Here is a 20,940-nt window from a genome sequence, read left to right on the forward strand (position 1 = left end):
GACACACAGAAACACGAAACACAGTGACACAGAACCACAGAAACACCGAAACACCGAGACACAGAACCACAGAGACACAGAAACACAGAAACACAAAAACACAGAAACACAGAAAACACAGAAACACAAAAACACAAAAACACAAAAACACTGAAACACTGAAACACCGACACACCGAGACACAGAAACACAGAAACACAGAAAAACAGAGAAACACAGAAACACAGAAACACAAAAACACAGAAACACAGAAAACACAGAAACACAGAAACACAAAAACACACAAAACACAGAAAACACAGAAACATAAAAACACTGAAACACCGAGACACAGAAACACAGAAAACACAGAAACACAGAACCACAGAAACACAGAAGCACAGAAACACAGAAACACAGAAAACACAGAAACACAGAAACACAGAAAACACAGAAACACAGAAAAACAAAAACACAAAAACACTGAAACACTGTAACACCGACACACCGAGACACAGAACCACAGAAACAAAGAAACACAAAAACACAGAAACACAAAAACACAGAAACACAGAAAACACAGAAACACAGAAACACAAAAACACAGAAAACACAGAAACACAAAAACACAGAAAACACAGAAAACACAGAAACACAAAAACACTGAAACACCGACACACAGAAACACAGAAAACACAGAAACACAGAACCACAGAAACACAGAAGCACAGAAAACACAGAAACACAAAAACACAGAAAACACAGAAACACAGAAACACAAAAACACAAAAACACTGAAACATCGACACACAGAAACACCGAAAACACTGAAAACGCAAAAAAAACAGGCTTGTGTGCTAGTATGGTTTTTGAATAAACACATCAGTATTTTAAAAAGTCAATTAGTATCAGCCTCCCATCGACTTTTTAAAATACTGATGTGTTTATTCAAAAACCATAGTAACACATAAGCCTGTTTTTTTGTGTTTTCAGTGTTTTCGGTGTTTCTGTGTGTCGGTGTTTCAGTGTTTTTGTGTTTCTGTGTTTCTGTGTTTTCTGTGTTTTTGTGTTTTTGTGTTTCTGTGTTTCCTGTGTTTCTGTGTTTCTGTGCTTCTGTGTTTCTGTGGTTCTGTGTTTCTGTGTTTTCTGTGTTTCTGTGTGTCGGTGTTTCAGTGTTTTTGTGTTTCTGTGTTTTCTGTGTTTTTGTGTTTCTGTGTTTTTGTGTTTCTGTGTTTCTGTGTTTTCTCTGTTTCTGTGTTTTTGTGTTTCTGTGTTTCTGTGTTTTTCTGTGTTTTTGTGGTTCTGTGGTTCTGTGTCTCGGTGTGTCGGTGTTTCAGTGTTTTCTGTGTTTCTGTGGTTCTGTGTTTCTGTGTTTTCTGTGTTTCTGTGTGTCGGTGTTTCAGTGTTTTTGTATTTCTGTGTTTTTCTGTGTTTTTGTGTTTCTGTGTTTTCTGTGTTTTTGTGTTTCTGTGTTTCTGTGTTTTCTCTGTTTCTGTGTTTTTGTGTTTCTGTGTTTCTGTGTTTCTGTGTTTTTGTGTTTCTGTGGTTCTGTGTCTCGGTGTGTCTGTGTTTCAGTGTTTTTGTGTTTTTGTGTTTATGTGTTTTCTGTGTTTCTGTGTTTTTGTGTTTCTGTGTTTCTGTGTCTCTGTGGTTCTGTGTCTCGGTGTTTATGTGTTTCAGTGTTTCTGTGGTTCTGTGTCTCTGTGTTTCGGTGTTTCTGTGTGTTGGTGTTTCAGTGTTTCTGTGTTTTTTCAGTGTTTCAGTGGTTTCAGTGGTTTCAGTGTTTTCTGTGTTTCTGTGTTTCCATGTTTCTGTGTTTCTGTGGGGGTATAATACGCACGTTTCAATACACATGTATCATACATCTTCACTGTTACCCTCCCCTTGTTATAATGAAGACAACAGTGCATGTGAAAGACTGTAATACACATGTATCAGACACGCTCCCCTTGCTATAATGAAGACAACAGTTTTTAAAATGTAAAAAACACTTTTTTTTATTTTTATTTTTTTTAAATGTCCTATTTACATTTACATTTTTTCACACACAAAATCAATAGTTATACTGATTGTAACATCCCCAGGACCGTCTCCAGCTTAGACTTCCCCAGATTACTGGAAATATCATGATGGAGTTTTTGCACTTCAGTCAAAATATTCATGTGTATGCTGTTTTTGACAAAAAGATGCATTACATCTACAAACAGAACATACAATGAGAGCACATGCTACACTTTTGATGTTTGTTTCATTTCTTCGATAATGTTACAGAATGTTTCGGAAAATGAAGATTCCAGGACCACTTTAAATGTTTCGTTTACAATCGTTTCCCAATGACCAGGAATAGTACTGCCAGAACGAACGATATCCAAAATGTCTTCTAGTCTTCTAGTTTCAGCCATTCTGTTTACACGGAGATCACTATTCACTCTGTTTTCAATCGTACTCATCACCACACTTATTAAAAGGGTATTGACTACATTCTGATCAATATATACAGAGCGTTTTGCATAGTAGTTCCCCATTTTTATTTTACTTTAAAGAAAAAGTCAATGTATCGAAAAAGAAAAAATCCCTGGCTTCAACCAACCGCAGGTTATTAGTCTTCTTCTTCTCCATCCAACTCGGCATGGATCTTTTCAAGTCTCTCCTTGAGGCGTCTACAATTTTTGAGATTGTGCAGAAAAGCCTCCGAAGCGCCTTGGATCCTCCAATCATCCGTGAAAATTTCTTTATCAATAAGAGTCTGGTCGATCTCAGTAATGAAGTCGGTGAGCCAGAGTCTTTTCATTAACGCGTTGTAATTGTTTCTGAAGAAAAAATCGGGCATGTCATTCAGACAATCGTGTTGCCTCTGGCCGGGGTGACTGACTCGGCATCCGTTGCATATTTCTTCTCTGTACCGATGTATCACCCCCTCCACAATATCAACCAACACTGATTTCACTGTGTCCTTAAACAGAGACGTCTTGGCCCAAGGAGCAAAATAAGCAGCAGTAGTATTGCAAGATTCGGGTGTCCAGAATGGTGGTGATGATGGTAGTCCAGGAGTTTGTTCCTGGCTGCAACTCGCGGGGGGAGACTTGGTTTTTCTCAGATCCATAGCTAGTTTTCAAACTGTCGTCTTAGTGGGGTCCTTAGTTTTAGATGCTTTGCTGAGTGGAGGGAGGGACTCATTGCATTGAGTGGGGGGAGTCATCTGTAGAATTGAGAGTTTTTTCACCAGTATAATGTCCCTCGCTGTTTCAGTTATTTTTCATCTATAATTTTCAACCAAGCAGCAAGAGGTCAAATTCAAGAATAAGTAATAGTTTGTCACGATTTTACGGGGAATAGTCAGAACGCAATGTCACATCTTAAAGACAGCTTGAACTGGATAAATGGTTAGTCTTCAAACATACCGTACGTTCTGCATGTTAGTATATATGGCCAATTGGTTTAGACCCTACTGCCGAAGACGCATGCTCTCAATAGGGAAGTCACGCTTTGGGAAGAGGTGTTTCATTTCACAGATCCACCTTGATTCTTGTTGTGCTGGCTGAAGGAAGAGGGACGGGGGAGGAAAATTCAGAGGATGAAGAAGCAGAAAAATAACTTTTTTGTAAATAGGGCAGCACGTCAGTTTCAAGGAAAAGATGACACCGTGTTTATGCATGACATGCAAAATATCTTGAAGCCCTACAACCACAAAAAAAGATTGTGTTAAAAATATGTCAAAAAGCCGTAATATTGTATAATGTATTGTTTCATCGAAACAGTGTTAAAATCACAAACTTGCCTTTTAGAGTCGCAGTCTTTTACAAAAATTCTGTTTTGTTAAGAGCTACCAAAAACATAGTAAACATCGCAATTATTCCCAAAACAAACTGGGAATGGGGACATCGATAACAGATTTGAATGTTTAATTTTCTTCAGGGCTACCGTAGTGCACATTGATAAACACTTAAAAAAATATATAATGCTTACAAGTGTAAATGAGCCGGATTTTAGCTTTCAGCTAATTTCCATCTATAGTCCTGTCACATACAGCATATAAGAACATTACATTTATATATATATATACAGCAAAAATAAATACATGATATGCAGAAAGAGCATGAGCAGCATACAAGCATTTACCACATGGCAGTACAATGTAGCTGCTATGATATATAAAGTGCAAGATAAGATAAAAGCGCTACATAAAGTGCAAGAGGAGATACCCCTGTGTTAAAGTGCATTTATTTAGTGGTGATTACACGTCTGTTTGTTCTCAACCATTCTTTAAGTTGACCTTTAAAACTATTGAGAGTGGGACAATCCCGTATCTCAGTTGGGGGGGCTATTCCACAATGAGCTGCCTTTAATGGAGAGGACATTTTGTCCAAAGGTGGTCCGTCTGTGGTGGACTTCACAGTCTCCTCTGGTTTCTGACCTAGTGCTGCGTCCAGTGTGTTTTCTGTGGATGAATTCCCCCAAGGGGAGGGGGGCCAGCCCATGTAAATATTATTTTTTTTAAAACACATACTTTTAAAAAACATAAAATTGTCAAAAACTCAAGAATTGTGATTTTCAAGGATGGTACAGTGGTGGTATGACTGTGGCTTTCTGTCAAACACCTGGATAGCTCTCTTGAACAGCTGTTCTATGGGTTTCAGGTGTGTGGCAAAAGCAAACGACCAGTTTGTAAAACAGTATTCAATGTGGGATAGAATCATACAGTGGAGGTACGACTTTACAGCATTGACAGTTAAGAAAAAGGTCTAATTTGTTTAAAATGTTGCAAGTTGAATTTAATGGTATTGAATACTTTCTGGATATGTTTCTTAAAAAGTCAAGTGCGAGTCCAATATGACACTCCCTGTTCAAGATACTTGCACTCGGAGACTAGTTCTATTTCTGCTCCATTTAAAAATACATTGGATCCTTCGATCCTTAAAACTAGAACACTGATAGCTGGCTTACGCTACAAACTTCATCACCTTTTAACAAGAGAGTAAGTATATAAATGGTTATTTTGTATATTTTACACATCAGCAGAAACAGAGAGAGATGGCAGGAAGGGGGGAGACAGTCTCCCCCACCTTTACAGACACTGTGTTTTAGAGAGAACCCCTCCCCCCTGCGTCAGCAAACGGCTTGCACGGTAATACCATCGCCCAGATGGTCCGCTTTTAGTTTCCCAGACGGTGCTTGTCAGGACTCTTTTCACTTCTGGCGGCGGGGGGATATTTCCTTCTTCTTCCTCCACATTGAGGGGTAACGGTGAAAACTCTTCTTTGATCTCGCTTTTTGTTTGCGTTTCTTTGCTTTTTGTTGCACATATCTTGTACACCGCTGGTTCCACAGTGTTTTCTTGATGCAGTACTTCTTCCGATACAATGGTTGCGTGGAGATCTCTGGAAGACACCAGAGTTAACACAGCCCAATCTGTTGAGGTCAACGTTGCTTTAACACTGTGGGGTCCATACGTTTCTCCATTCTTCAGATTGTAGAAATGCAGTTCATTAGCCATATAGTTGAATACGTATCCCCAAACATGTTCATTTTCCAGAAGCCATTTCTCTTCAAGATCTTCGACCGGAGGTGTTTGAACCCGGCACAGATACTGCATCCGTTTCTTGATTGGCGCTCCGGACGGATAGAGGTAAGTTGTCACAGGCGTCTCGCTGATTAAACCCATATCGAGGCGTCTCTTGGCCATTTTTTCTTTTTGGAAAGATGACCTGATGATTGGTAATGACTGGCTTTTTATCTGCACGGGGTTCTTTTTTTTTTTATCTCACTCCACCCCTTCGGTCTTCTGACATCACATAATTGGGGCGGGCCCTTCTGTCACTTTTATGCATACTAATGTGATGGAAGCGGCATTTTGTTTTAATAGACTTGGGGGCGGGCCCCCCTGTCACTTTTTATGCATACTAATGTGATTGAAACATTTTTTATTATACACCATAAGGCGCAACAGTGGGGGGTTTTCACACCTGTGAATACACATCACCCCCCTCCTATCGACGGATCTCACACCTACTTGGGATATCACACCTCGAACAAAGGGGAGGCGGGACTTAGCTCATTAGCATAAGTAGGGAGAGGTGTGACCTGTCACAGCACCTGTTACTTTCTATGCATACTAATGTGATGGAAGCGGGATGAATATTACTACTGACTATATTTCACATCCCTTTCAAGATTTTCTAAGGTTTATTGACATATATACACAAACGGTGTAGTTATGCAATGAAAGAAAAACTTTGTGTATACCTCCAGCAATGTTAACTCTGTTGAAGCACTTATTTTAACTGATATTATACATATGTATTATACTCTTATATAAGATGTATGTAGATAGTATAAGAAATGTGCCGAATATGACAGTTTAATGGTGGAAGTATACACAAATATTGATAGATTTCTTGTGATGCACTGTTGAGGAGCCTGCGACCCAAGTTTTTCATCTCCGGCCTTGTCATGTATTGAACAATCAATAAATAAAGAACACAGAATTATTAAATATAAAACACAGAATTTGTGTGATTATACTAAATGATTTACAAATAAACACCACTGCATATTTACAACTATGTACATCATGGAGGTTTAGGGGATAGGAAACACTCAAATTTAAAACATATAATTAATAAATGGGTGAAAATTGCTTGTGCCCATAATGGGCAGCATTAATATATACCCACATGACAGCTAAGGCCAGAAGAGCTTTATTTAACAGCTGGTCTTATGTTTGTGACCCCTCCTGTTGTTAATTGATAAGCCTGAAACATGCACTTGTCAAGGTTCAGAGGCACATTTTGCAAATATGGCAGTAGCCATCGATCATCTTAAGATAAGATATACTTTATTGATCCCAAGTTGGAAACATTTGCGTTACATCAGCATGTGTAACAGTTGTAAATATGCAGTGGTGTTTATTTGTAAATCTTTTGGTACAATCACACAAATTCTGTGTTTTATATTTAATAATTCTGTGTTCTTTATTTATTGATTGTTCAATACCTGACAAGGCCGGAGATGGAAAACTTGGGTCGCAGGTTCCTCAACAGTGCATTACAAGACATCTATCAATATGTGTGTATACCTCCACCATTAAACTGTCATATTCGGCACATTTCTTATACTATCTACATACATCTTATATAAGAGTATAATACATATGTATAATATCAGTTAAAATAAGTGCTTCAACATAGTTAACATTGCTGGAGGTATACACAACGTTTTTCATTCATTGCATAACTACACCATTTGTGTATATATGTCAATAAACCTTAGAAAATCTTTAAATCTTGAAAGGGATGTGCAAAATAGTCATTATATACAGTCTTTAATTAACTATTAGTAGAGAATAACGAGTAATGAATATACTTTATAGGGATCCTATTAATATCTAATAATACAAATAATGAAATTCAATAACATGCTTTAACCACTAGGTGTCCCTTTATATCAGGAGTGCACGTTTATGGTGTAAATACAGCCTATCTACCAATTGAATCAAATATAAAAGTCAGCCGAACTAGTGTTGATACTGTAAGGAGACGTATTGTGTGAAAATAAATGTAAGATGTTGTTTAATTGATGATATATTTATGATCCACGTCACGTTTTCAGTGTTGGCGGCAGTTCCTCATGTTTGTCTAGAAGTCTTCTCATCAGGGCTCTATAAATAGATAATTACAGCAGATATGTAACATTTAATGCAGCCGAACCGTGTATTACAATGCCGTTATGTGATGACCTCCAAAGAGAAAAGCAAGCACACTCGGAATAAAGTGTTTTCGGTCTGTTTCCGGTATTTGTTTATGACGATGTGATGTGACATGTGAGACTGGAATTGCACAGAGGAAAATAACGTATCTATGGCACCATTTTAGATGCGGATTTTATTAAACTAATATGTTTGAGCTGTGCATAGGGTTGCCAACTGTCCCGTAAAATACGGGATTGTCCCGTTTTTGGAAACGTAAGTACCTGTCCCGTAATGAACTGATACGGGACGCACCTTGTCCCGTATTTTGGGGTGGTGGAAGAATGACCGCTCGTTATGGTGATTCTCAGTCATTCGCTCTCTTGAGGACTGCGTGCGCACCTCTCAGAGCCACACACACACAAGCAGGGGGGGCTATCTTGAGCTGTGGGAGCAGCAGCATGCACGCTCAGCTCATTGGTCAATACTCATAGTCATGCAGCAGAGGAGCCAATCACTATAACGTATCGTATCTTAGCAACCGTTTCACCTCCATGCTGCTCGTCCTGCCCAACATGGAAGATGCTGCCGACGACAAGCACAAACAAAACTACCTCCTCAGAGTCCGAAAGTGATGCAAAAAACAACTTTTCTCCTCCTCCTCCGCCGAAGAAAAAGACGAAAAGAAAGAGTTACTACAGAACTGAGTGGGAAAAAGAATACGTGTGGCTAGAAAGCGTAAGGGACGATGTGCACAAGGCAAATTGTACTGTCTGCCGCCGACAATTTTCAGTTAGTCACGGAGGACTAACTGACGTTAAACAACATGCTGCAGGTGAAAACCACATGAAAACAGAGAAGCAAAGGAGAAGCCAGGGAGCCTTGACACAGTTCCTTGTTCGTCCAGCAACTCCAGAGGCTAACTTGGTATGTCAAATAAGGATGTTAATTTTGTATATGAATTTAAATTAAACCTACATTTACAAACATTTTGTTTGGTCAATTTCATACTGCTAAATGTTCAATGTAATTAAGTACCCCAACACTGATACACTGTGATATTTTTTAAACAATATATGATCAACTTAATCATATAATGATGCAAGTAGATGTAATGACTAATATTTATTCATAATCAGAGGTGGTAGAGTAGCCAAAAGTGTACTCAAGTAAGAGTATTGTTGTTTTAAAACAATATTACTCAAGTAAAAGTAAGAAGTATTTTTCATTAAAACTACTATTCACCTCCGGAGACCCAGAAATTAATTGTGTCCACTATAGAGGACACCAAGGGAAAGGAAGGACTGAAGGATGGAGGGAGGAGTGAAGGGAGGTCAGAAGGAGCTAGGGAAAGAAGGAAGGAAGGAGGAAAGATTGAAGGAAGGAAATAAGCAAGTAAGGTAGGAAGGAAGGAGTGGAAGATGGAAAGAAGTAAGGAGGGAAAGAAGGAAAGAGGGGGAAGGATGGAAGTAAAGAAGGAATGAATGAAGTACAGATTTAAGAAAGGAAAGAAGCAAGGAGGGAGGGAAGGAATATATATATATATATATATATATATATATTGTATTCAAGAGGTGGGTAGAGCAGCCAACCGTATTCTTATTTTAGAACAATATTACTTAAGTAAAAGTAAAAAGTATTTTTCATTAAAACTACTCTTCAAAGTACAATTTATCCAAAAAGCTACTCAAGTAAATGTAACTCATTACTACCCACCTCTGTTCATAATAAAAAATAATGCATACTATATACAACCTATACACACTCAAACAGCTAGTATATACATGTGTAATACATATCAGGTAGTATTTGATATTATATATAATATTATATTACAATGATTATATGTATAGTGATATTTTCTTTTTCTTTTACAGGTAACTGCTGCTGAGGTAGCCCATGTTTATCACACGGTCAAACATAATTTGAGCTATAACTCATCTGATTGTGCATTCAAATTGACCCTGCAAACACTAAGTGACTCCTCAATCGCAAAAAAGATGTCGTGTGGGAAGACAAAAGCTGAGGCAGTGGTCACTGATGTCCTGGCACCAAAGGCAGTTGAAGAGGTACTCAGCCATTTGAAGAGTGAAGTGAAGCCGCTCCAGTTTTCTCTACAAACTGATGCCTCAAATAGAGGCAATCGTAAGATGTTTCCCTTGGCTGTGCAGTTTTTCACTCCAGAGAAGGGCATTGTTAAAAGGCTGATCGACTTTGTTGAAAATGCAGATGAGTCTGCTGCAGGGATAGCCAGTTCAATCCAAAGTTCTCTGGACAAAATGGGTCTAACTTTGGATCATGTGTCTGCATTCAGTGCAGACAATGCAAATGTCAATTATGGCATCCATAACTCTGTCTTCACAAAATTGAAGGAGTCCAACAGCGAGATCCTCCGTGGCAACTGCCATGCACATGTGGTCCATAACACCGTGAAACATGCCTTGGATAAGCTGTCAATTGATGTGGAAAATATTGTCCTGAAGGTGTACGGTCACTTTTCCATCTCTGCCAAAAGGAGAGAGACCCTGAAGGAGTTCTGTGAGTTTCTGGATGTAGAGTTCCATGACATTCTGCGCCATGTGGTGACCAGATGGCTGTCACTCAACCCTGCAATCAGCCGCTTGTTGGAGAACTGGACTGCGCTGAAGTGATATTTCATCAGCCTCGGTGATGAATGTCCAAGGCGGCTGCGAGAGTTGCTGAGGTTGCCTGAAGATGCAGCTGGGGTTGAAGAGGAGGCTGATCTTGCAGAGGTGTATCTCCTCTTCTGCAACAATGTCCTGATGCTTTTTGAAGAGTCGGTCAAAAAACTGGAGAGGGATGCCACCACATCTGCTGACCTATATGCCATCATGGACTCTTTTCTGAGAAAACTAATCAAGAGAAGAGATGATCAGTTCTATGGCTACCTCACCAAACAAAAGCTTCGGCGTCTCATTCCATCTGAAGCTAACCTTGCCAGGGAAGAGTTTACAGCCTTCTTAAACACTGCCATCACTTATCTGCAGAAGTGGTTCACATTCTCTCAGGAAAACTGGCTCTTTTACCTGCAGCCACTCTGTCTGACATCTGGGAACATCTCATATGAAGACATGGAAAAGATCATTGAGAAGCTACACCTAGTTGCCAGGTATGTAACTCACACACTGTACCACTTTGTACTTATTCCCTTTATACTGGCATATTATGCACACCACTTTTGTCTTGTATTAATAAAAAACAAAATTATACATAAATACTTCTCATCATACAAATCATGTCTTATTTAAATGCAAACAAATGCACGGGGCTTTTATGTGTTGTTTTTAATATAACATTTTATCAAATGAATTCAACAAGTGTCTCAGTAGTTTTTAATAATGCTACTGAACTGAATTCCAGTTTCATCTCTATTCGCAGGCTCAACCTCTCCATGGATGAGCTCTTTGATGAGTGTGTTACGGCAAACAGCCTCCTCGATCACCTCACAAAGTCAAAGGATGATTGGGAGCTGAAGGGAACAGCTGAGAGGTGGGTAGCAGTTCTCAGGGGCCGGGCAGCTGACCTTCCAAACATTCTGGCTGTGGTGTCCTTTGTCCTCAGCATCCCTTCCTCTACTGGGTACGTGGAGAGGGTCTTTTCTTTGATGAAAAATAAATGGTCAGATGTGCGGAACAGATGCTCTGTTGAACTAATTAAGAGTGAGCTGATTGTCACTCTCAATTATGAAGAGTCTTGCTCAGAGTTTTACACTGCATCTCTGGTGGATAGACAACTCCTTGCTGCTGCAAAAGGCCAACAAAAATACAAGTGGAAGAAATAGGGTTGTGTGACATCGTCTCTGGTTGTTCCATAGGCAGTTTTGGGGTTTGCCAATAGTATTTTTTTTCTGCTTTAATGTACACACACACACACACACACACACACACACACACACACACACACACACACACACACACACACACACACACACACACACACACACACACACACACACACACACACACACACACACACACACACACACACACACACACACACACACACACACACACACAGGTGGTGTGTTTTTCTTTAGTTTACGATTTTGCACTAATCTACTTTTTTCTTTCAAAGAGGCCAAATATGTTTGCACTACATCTCAAACACACTGTTTTTTGTTCAGAAGGTGTATATTTATGTTTTTTATTCAGAAGGTGTGTTTTGCACTAATCTATTCAGTGTTTCCCACAGATCTGAAATATACTTGGGGGGGAAGGTGCCAGGGGGGGGGCTGCGAGCGGTGTGAGCGGACCGCGGGGCGGGCTTTGTGACGTGCAACACATGTGACAAACAACAAGTTTTAACAACAGGTTTATTCATTAACTTTACATTACTGTATGGCAATATTCATTTTGTACAAAGATGGCACTGTTTGTCAGAGCACTTAATCCGTCTAGGTTTGTTGAAGAACAGCTCCAACGCCTGTGTGTATGAGAACGCCTCATCCCATCCCGCTGGTCCACTGACTGCTATCCGCATACATGCAGCCAGGTGCTCCCCTTTCAGTCGGTTTCTCATGTCAGTTTTCATCTGTAAAACAGACAGTTTGTTTTAAATGAACTATACAGAATGACATGCAAGACACGTACCCTGTTCATCGTAGAAAAATCCCTCTCGCAGTTTACACTGGAGACAGGGATGACCAACCCCGCTGAAGAGAGAAGGCTGAGGTTTGGGTATATTTCTGCCCATTCGTCCTTCTCACTGGCCAGGAGCTGCATGATCTCAGCTTGTGTCTTGTCCTTCAGAGATTAGCCAAGGCAGGGCAAATGAGTATACAGTATAATTGAAACATTTACAGATGTCAAAACAAGCAATTCTAACCGTCAAGTTCATATTAATTTAGGTATTTACCAACCTTAAATGTTCCTTCAAGAACATGCTGCTTGTAGGAGGTCCACTCTTGGATAACTGTGGCATCCTGCCCTGGGATGAATTTGTTGGCAAGGGTCTGCAACATTGAAATGTTGGTTACATCATTGGAGGTAACTGCCTTTGGACCCAGGACACTGAAGGCCCCCAGCACTTCAATATGCTGGAACCTGCTCTCAATGTTGCTCTCCAGGCTGCAGATGTAAGGTTTGAGGACCTGGAATGATATTATACATTTTTCAGTTCAAGGAAAATAAATATTGGAATGTAAAAGTAAGAAGGGATGTATTTACATCTCTGACAAATCTGGCCCACATATCTTCCCGGGGGCGCTCCCCTCCTGATCCTCTCCTCCTCTCCGGCAATGCTAAACGCCCCAAGTCCACCTGGGTTGTCCAAGTCTTGGTGTAGGCGAGCAAGGAACGTTCCGGGGAGTGGGGTCTCGCCTGCCTCCAGAATTCTCCTCAGAGTAACAAGTGTGACTGGCACCTAAATGTGGAAAAAGACAACAATATAATAGGATGGATAATGCAAATAACTGGGAGCATCAAATGCATTTCTTTGTAATCTACCTACTCCTTTATGTGGAGAAAGTTCACATCAGCTCTCTGAAACACCTTAGACAGCATTGCAATGTGGGGCAGCACATCTGCCTGAAGGTAGAGGGCAGCCACAAAGCGGTATGTGGCACAGACATTATAGACCTTTGGCCACTGGGCACTTCCTTGTGGTTGCTTCTTCTGCCAGAGCAGCCAGCACAGCTGGAAGGTTCCTCTGGAGGTTTTGAACAGCTAGGTGCTGCGATAGCCACCTTGTATCTTTCACCTCCTAACAACAAGTAGAAACACTGGTAAGTAAAATATATGTAAATAATATGACACCACAATAGTATTATGAAAATAGGTGAAAACACACCTTGACTTTCAAGTCGTTCAGACCAAGAGTGGTAGCGGCAGCACTCAGTGTGGCTGACCTATTTGCACTATTTCGGAAGAATAGGTGCAGTTCCTGCAGGTGGTTCCTGAAGTTTGCCATATACCTGACAGCATTTGAGGCATCTTTGCATGCCAGTGCTAGTCTGTGAGCAGCACACGCTACAGAAACCAGCTTTGGAAAACTGTCTGTGAGCTGCTTTGCCACTCCATTCAGACGGCCTAAGTTTAAGAATTAAATGCAGTGTTGAGGGCGTCATTTTGTTTCCTTTAATAACAGCTGAAAATACACATTTCACACAATCCATTAGATTTAACCATAAACTCCATACCCGTCATCACTGCTGCACCGTCTGTCCCGAGTCCGTAGAGCCTGTCTACCGGGAGATCCTTCTTCTGTAGTACACTCTTGATGGCAGCAACAACGCTGTCAGCTTTCCCATCTTCCAGAGTTACCAGGTCAAGGAAGTGGTTGAAAACATAACCCTCTTTATCCAGGTGTCTAAAATAAAAATGTATAGGTTTTCACACATATTAATAAATATTAAGTTTAACTAGGCCTACATCTTTATTTAAATGCACATCATACCTTTAAAAAATACCCCACCTAACATGTAAATCCAGCTGGCGGTTTACAGATACATCTGTGGTTTCATCAACCTCTAGGCTGATTGCTTGAGATGACCTTATCTCTTCCAAAATAGGCGACTCTACTATCTCTGCAAGGATCTCCAGCATTTCATCCACTATTCTGTGTGATTGATAATTGTTTCTTTGATCCACCTGAGAAAAAGACATCATTTAACATTTAGCTGGTCAAAGTTCTTAGTTTCACAAGCATCATTTTGTACTAGGTTTACCTTCAGATTTTCAAAGTAATCACAACCCAAAAGCTGAGCTAAACTTAAGAACTTAGGGTAGTTGGTGTGGTGAGCCATCTCATTCTTTACTAGCCAGTAAAGGCATTTGAATCCACCTATGACGGCCTCATGCTCCATAATAACTGTGGGCTCAAAAGCCTGCATCACTGAGTAGCCTAGACCAAGGGCAAAGACATAATTCATTATATGAGCCAAACATGGTTGATAGGTTGCAGAAATTAGCTTTACATAAAAAAATGATATACCTGATGCAAGTGAGACCTGATGCTTTACACTATATTGATGAGGCTCTGAGGAGATGTGGCGCTCGATATAATCCTTGTGGAAAACAAGAATCCCAACTTCTATGAAAGCCCATTTTAAGGGGCCTTTCTTTATTGGAGGCTTGTGTTGCCTGCAGATTCGGCATAACATTCCTTTTTAAAAAGAAAAAAGTGTTAATTCTTACAAAAAATAAGTTTTATTACAAATATGAACTTGCAAATGCCATTCATACCATGCTGGGTGAGGTAGAGCCAATTCTTGAACTGTGGCATTTTGAGCCAATCAGGGTTCCATCCTGAGTGGCGATGCTTGGAATCTGAAAATAATGCATTGGTATTACTGCATTTAAATGGTAGAGTTCTCCTTGCTATTATACTATGTCTGTGTCTGTGTCTGTGATGCTTGGAACTGTGCTGCTTGTTCACCTGCACCTGCTTGTACCACACTGGGACCTGCTGCTGCTTGTATCACACTGGGACCTGCACCTGCTTCTACACTGGGACCTGCTGCTGCTTCTACCACACTGGGACCTGCTGCCTCTCCCTCAGTACTCTGACTAGTTGTGCCAGCATCTTCACTGACCACCGGCTAGAATTGAAAACAAGCTTGAATCTAGTTTGGTCTCTGCATTGCAACTCACTGTTGACTGCAATTGTATAATTTCAGGTCAAATGAACCGACATATATCATTATTGAGACGTATGCATTTATTATTGCCATTGCAAGCAAAATGCTAACATTGGCTAAGTTACCTGTGGTCTCTCCTCCTCATCCTCACGCCGTATTCTCTTAAAATATTTTTGAATACTCATATCTGAGGAGTAATGCAGGGGAAATTAACAGTCTAACCTTAGCTAAAGTTAATCTGTGTCCTTCTAACTGGCATAGCCCGAAGAGAAAACAAATTATAATCTTTTTTATATTTAATTTAGCACACGTAACTTGCACGCAGCAAAGTTGGCCTGGTTACGTTAAATACACTCTTAGTTGCCACTAACTTCAAATAATTCGAATCTCCTACCAAAGTCAGAAAACAGCAACACAATAAGGAGAAAATAGTTACTTTACCTTAGTGTCCGCGTCTTCTAAATTAACGTCGTCTTCTCCGTTTTTCGTTTCCCTCCACGCGATGGCAGCACGAACAGGAGGTGTCGAGCGAGGGATCATACACTAGTTAATCGATCGCAGAGCCAACAGGGGGGGATTATTGTCCCCTAGTTAATCAACCGCAGAGCGAACAGGCACAGGAGACGTAGAGCGAGGGCTCATTGTCCATTAGTTAATCACTCGCAGATGGCGTCGCTCGCGGACGGATACATTTTTTTTTTTAAAGGTCCGAAATATACTTGGGCGGGCCTTAATATACCTGGGCGGCCCGCCCAAGTATTAACATTGTGTGGGAAACACTGCTATTTTTTCTTTCAAAGAGGCCAAATATGTTTGCACTACATCTCAAACACACAGTTTTTTGTTCAGAAGGTTTATATTTATGTGTTTTGTTCAGAAGGTGTATATTTATGTTTTTGTTCAGAAGGTGTGTTTTGCACTGATTTATTTAGTTATTTAAAGACAACTGTTTTGCACATTTGAAAAAATAAATGATTGAACGATAATCTGTTTCTCATGTCTCATGTCTATAACCTAACTATAACCTCACACTTTGGGTGTTTGACACAAAATTTAGACTGGAATTGAGGGGTTTAACCCAAAAATGGGGGGTTTTGCCGCGCTGCCAAGATGTGTCCCTTATTTGAAACTCTGGGAGTTGGCAACCCTAGCTGTGCACCAACACTATACATTGACGGGGAAGGGGGTAGCAATAAAGATAACAACATTAAACAGTTACACAACATAACATAAATAATATCGATAGCAGCGTCCCTAGCAACCACCTTGGTAACAATGAAAACGTTGTATAGACACAATTTTCTGAAGTAATCTTCATAATAACTAGCAAACTAAAGATCATGTACATCCACTGCACACATAATCTGAAATAACAACTCATATCTCTCGCATCAAATGACATCAAAACGCATTTTAATGGCCAAACTAACTTTAAAATAGGCATTTTACACCGAGAATAAAACGAAGTTCGGCCATGTTTTGTTTTTTTCTGCAGGGAGAAATGTGAAGATCACGTGACATAGCCATTGGAATGAATGGTGAAAAAAAACGTAGGGATCTTACAATTTCAGAGGCGTTTTTGTAGAAATACTACGTCCTACATTGTGGACCAACGTAGTTATTACACGTTTTTTTGTGAGACTGGGTTGGTTTACCTGAGGGATTGCACATCCAAGAAGTACTGTTCACTATGAGAAGAGGTAACTCTGCCACTGTCCCTGTCTCAGTTATTAACACTACAGCACAGTGTCACACTAGGCCCCCGAGTTAGCCTTGGACACATTGAGAGTGTGAAGGCTGTGTACTGAAGGATTATTTGAATTATTTGAAGTATTAAAGTAACGTGGTATGGCAGGAAAGTTCAATCTGGTATATTCCTTTTAATGTCACCTTATATATATTCATGTGTGTTAAATTAGAAGGGACAAAGTATCTTTTCCCTCCCCCAATATATTGAGGTGAAGTCCTTGTGTTTAGAGAGAGAGGTGAGCAGGGGACACCCTTATTTGGAGATAGTGCCAAGACGCTGGAATGTTTCCCTCGTAAAAGAAGGGTGTGCGTTACACATGCTTGGAGCAGATGTGTCTGTGTTTTCATTGCAGTAAATATATGTGCTACATTATTACTGGTCAACTATACCTCTGTTCTTATTCTTTCATGTGTGGGTACTAAATGGCTACAAACATTGTGGAGAAATTAGCTTAAACATGTTTTATTACTCTATAGGAAATGGAAGCAGTTTTTTATGACAGGGACGAGAGAGCTGGGGGAGGGGACACATTCCGAAGAGTTTCAGCATGTCAATTATCAGGGAAATCGACTTGTTTTCAATAGATATGTGTGGTTGGTTACTTTGTATTAATAATAACAGTATGTGTAAAGGAAGCTGGAAATATGCAATGTGAAACCTTTTATTTGAAGTAAAGATGTGAACGATAGCTCAAACAAATGGAAAGGCTGTAGGACAAATGAGTGTGTTCACTATATTGGGCATGTGTGAAGTTTGACTATTTGAAAAGCATCTCTAATGCTGCTTAAAGAGCATAGGTAATGTGTTCCTCGTTATTATTGATATGAAAGTGATTTACATGTATTACGTATAGTTAGCCAACTATAACAACTATATCTTAAAACATACTTTTAACTTGTGTGTGGTAACCTGAAGGGGGGAAGATGGACTCAGGGACAAAGGGCCATAAAGGGGATGTGTGTGTGCTGGCCAAAAGTATGTGAAACTTGCAAGGAGGGGTTTGTTATCTCAAATGTAAGGGTCGCCTCTGGCTCGCGCTGATTGGCTGTCTTTTCTAAGTGGAGGACCCCTCGGGGGGGGGGGGGGGGGGGGGGGGGGGCAGCCGCATAGCTCCTCCTGGGGTTTTGGATGTAAGCCGATGTGTTCTTTAGACCAGTCTCTTTTTCTTCAGGCTGACCAGGAGAGTAGGACAGGAGAAAGAGCAGGAAGTACTTCCTTTGTGTTTGTGTTTGTGTTTGTATTTGTATTTGTATTGTTACTCTTTATCATTAAAGCAAGATTATTGTTTAACTTGTATTCTGGTGTTTCTTAATCCCTTCCTTTTTACGAATTCACCCAGCTTATCAAACGACACGCGGAGACGAGGTTGGTTTTAAACATCCTCCAAATCTCCAACAAGTGGTGACCCGACGTGTCTGAGTGGGGTGTTTTCGGGGAAGAGACCACCAGCAGCAAGCGGACGGAATAGTCCAGGGCTAAACATCTCGGCTTCTTCTGACAACTAAAAACAGAGCTCTGACAATAACAGGTGAGCAGATACCAGCTTAATTCGAAATCTGTGATTTGACCATATTCCAAATTTTAGGGTTGTCAGACGAAGTTTACAGTGTTTTTATAGTAACAGTACAGATACATATTTTAGATAGGTAGGAAAGTTATATAACATAAAAGTGAATCAACGAGGTATGTAAGACGAAGGTGAAAGGCCCCGTACTTTTTTCAGAAAGGAGACGGCTGAAGACTCGTTGGGGGACGTCCAGTGACCGTTTTCAGACGGCATCCAGGAGACGAATCTGAATAACAATTCTTAGGTTCATAGGAATCGAAGTTGAGTTATAAGTAAAATCCAAAGGAGAGTAACGCAACCTTCAAAAAGCAATTTTGAAGTGACCGGACCTCATTAATCCTTTGTTCTGTGGGGTTGAATCTATAAAGCCAAACGTCACGATAAAGAGTTCTGCAAAGCCTGAGTTTCGGCTCCATGTCAGCGTCACATCGTTGAAAGACGGTGTTGAAGCGCGCTGAGAGGCTTGCTAAACTTGTTGAAATAAACATCGGACAATAAAAGCTGAATAGACTGTACGGGGAATTTTTTCTGTGAATATTTACGAGTCAGATAGAGAAGCAAAGCCTGCTGCTTCCAAAATCATTTCTCCTCTCAGTGAGGTGGAGCTCATTCCTGGTCGGGTGCCGCCATCTGGTGGCAAACAAGGTGTGGCACAGAAAAGACAGACTAGCGGTTCGAGTATTGCTTAATAGTATAGTTTGTTGGCTCCATCTGCTGGACGTATTTTGTAGTATCTCTTGCAATATTGCGTTACACCTGGAAGACGCTTTAATCCAAAGCAACTCACAATAACTGCGTTTCACCAGGAACATACAATCAAAGAAGACAGGATCATTAAACTGTCAGGTTTTATCAGTGCCAAAACATTTCGAGTGCTACTCAACTGGCTTTCAATAAGTCAGTCCGCTGCTCCTATATAACTGCTTTACTGGTACTTTTCTGTTACTGCATTTATCACTCAAGGTGGAGTTCAAATACATGTGTTTATACACTCAAACTATTTACACGTCTAGACAAAGGCAGGGCAGTTAAATAAATACAATAACTACATTAGGAGTGACGACGACCATTGTCCTGTATATCACAAATTACTAGTGAACACATATTAACCAAGTCAGATAAATACACGCGAAGTCAATATGGAAGGGCAGTTCAAAAAAAGTGATTTAGACGTCCCAATTCCCGGATGTTTCCAAGAACAATGGGGACAGATTGAGGGATTGATTCTAAGTGGAACAAAACAGGGAGACAAGAAGAAGGCTTGTGCCGACCTTAGGTTCCTCCATGATAAAATGATAAAAGAAGATAGAGTGGGAGGGGATGACACTCTAGGAAATTTAGGCTCAGCTCTGAATCAGTATGAGCGACAGCTGGTAAAGAAACTGGGTAACCTAAACGAGCAGAAGCCCGGATTTTTTGCCCGTCAGAAACTAAAGGAAGAGAAAGAGGCGGTTGATAAATTAGGGAGGATTTGCCACAACGCAGCAATTGTCAGGAAGGGGATGATTGTGGTTCGCCCCCCAGTCAACAATCCCCCAGTCATGGTAGCAGCCCAAACACAGGGGGGGGAGTTTCAACGCTCTAGTGACGTTGGCACTCTCCTGTTCCCCCAGGACAGTAGGGACGCATGCGTGCTGACACCACCACCCACAGATGACGACATACATCAATATGTTGCAGAACGTATCGCATTTTATAGGGATATGACTCAAAAGGACACCTCGGCCTCAGACAGGAGGAGACGAAATCTCAGCAGTGCTGTAAATAACGGGTGCACTGCAAGAACGGCTAGTTCAGGAGAGGGGTCTCAGACAGGAAATGTAGGGGATCAGGATGTCTCAATTCAATCCCCCCTGATTTATCCGGATTTATCCAGTGTATCTACACAACCGCCTCCTTACTCTTCCCCTGTCCCGAACGCACCCCCCAGGTATAGTCTACAAATGCCACTGGAAAAAGTGGGCTCTGGGTCAGCCCAAGAACAAGCAGGTGTAAGGGGGGGTAACTTTAAAATAGTGGGTAATGTTTCGCTAATTCCTTTAAGGAAGACCTCCATTAAAAGGGGCGAGAGCAGCCCCACACCGGAAGAATTGATCGCCATTGTAGAAAAATATGAGGAGAGGGAAAGAGCTTATGGTGGTGCGGACCATCAGGATAGGGAGGGGGTCCATTGTCAGGAAGCGGAAGAATTACTGAGAAGAGAGAAGGAAGAAATAGAACAAGTACGTCAGGACAGAATGAATAGAGAGCAGGAGGGCGGTAGCCAACAACAAGCAGGTGGGGAAGGGTACAGTGAAAGTTCTCCCGAGGGCGAGGGCAGTTTGAGTGACCTGCCGTTCCAAGAACGGCAGGCACAAACAGGC

General features: G+C 40.8%; 1 protein-coding gene across 5 annotated transcripts; it reads right to left on the reverse strand.

Annotated features, from left to right (window-relative positions):
- Positions 1-11,894: 11,894 nt before the first annotated feature.
- LOC307029085 (zinc finger protein 862-like) lies at positions 11,895-15,969 on the reverse strand. Of its 5 annotated transcripts, XM_079664691.1 has the most exons (10): positions 15,702-15,969; positions 14,866-14,949; positions 14,096-14,271; positions 13,821-13,990; positions 13,472-13,710; positions 13,133-13,384; positions 12,850-13,045; positions 12,543-12,773; positions 12,332-12,426; positions 11,895-12,214 (listed from the first exon to the last, which is right to left on the reverse strand). In XM_079664691.1, the coding sequence occupies exons 1-6, from the start codon at positions 15,798-15,800 to the stop codon at positions 13,253-13,255; spliced, it is 900 nt and encodes a 299-aa protein (XP_079520817.1). In that variant the 5' UTR covers positions 15,801-15,969; the 3' UTR covers positions 11,895-12,214; positions 12,332-12,426; positions 12,543-12,773; positions 12,850-13,045; positions 13,133-13,252. The 5 variants fall into 5 exon arrangements, with proteins under 5 accessions (XP_079520817.1, XP_079520815.1, XP_079520819.1 ...); XM_079664689.1 differs by having other exon boundaries at positions 11,896-12,426; XM_079664693.1 differs by having other exon boundaries at positions 11,897-12,426; positions 14,866-15,221; positions 15,702-15,967.
- Positions 15,970-20,940: the final 4,971 nt, after the last annotated feature.

Source organism: Notothenia rossii, assembly GCF_949606895.1.
Source record: "Notothenia rossii genome assembly, chromosome: 2".
In the NCBI taxonomy this organism is placed as follows: Eukaryota; Metazoa; Chordata; class Actinopteri; order Perciformes; family Nototheniidae; genus Notothenia; species Notothenia rossii.

Coding starts and splice junctions, on each gene's coding strand:
- LOC307029085 (XM_079664691.1), bottom strand. CDS start 15,800: ATGATCCCTCGCTCGACACCTCCTGTTCGTGCTGCCATCGCGTGGAGG. Junction 14,950..15,701: donor TAGAAGACGCGGACACTAAG/GTAAAGTAACTA, acceptor CATTATTTTCAG/ATTCCAAGCATCGCCACTCA. Junction 13,711..13,820: donor CGGTGCAGCAGTGATGACGG/GTATGGAGTTTA, acceptor TCTTAAACTTAG/GCCGTCTGAATGGAGTGGCA.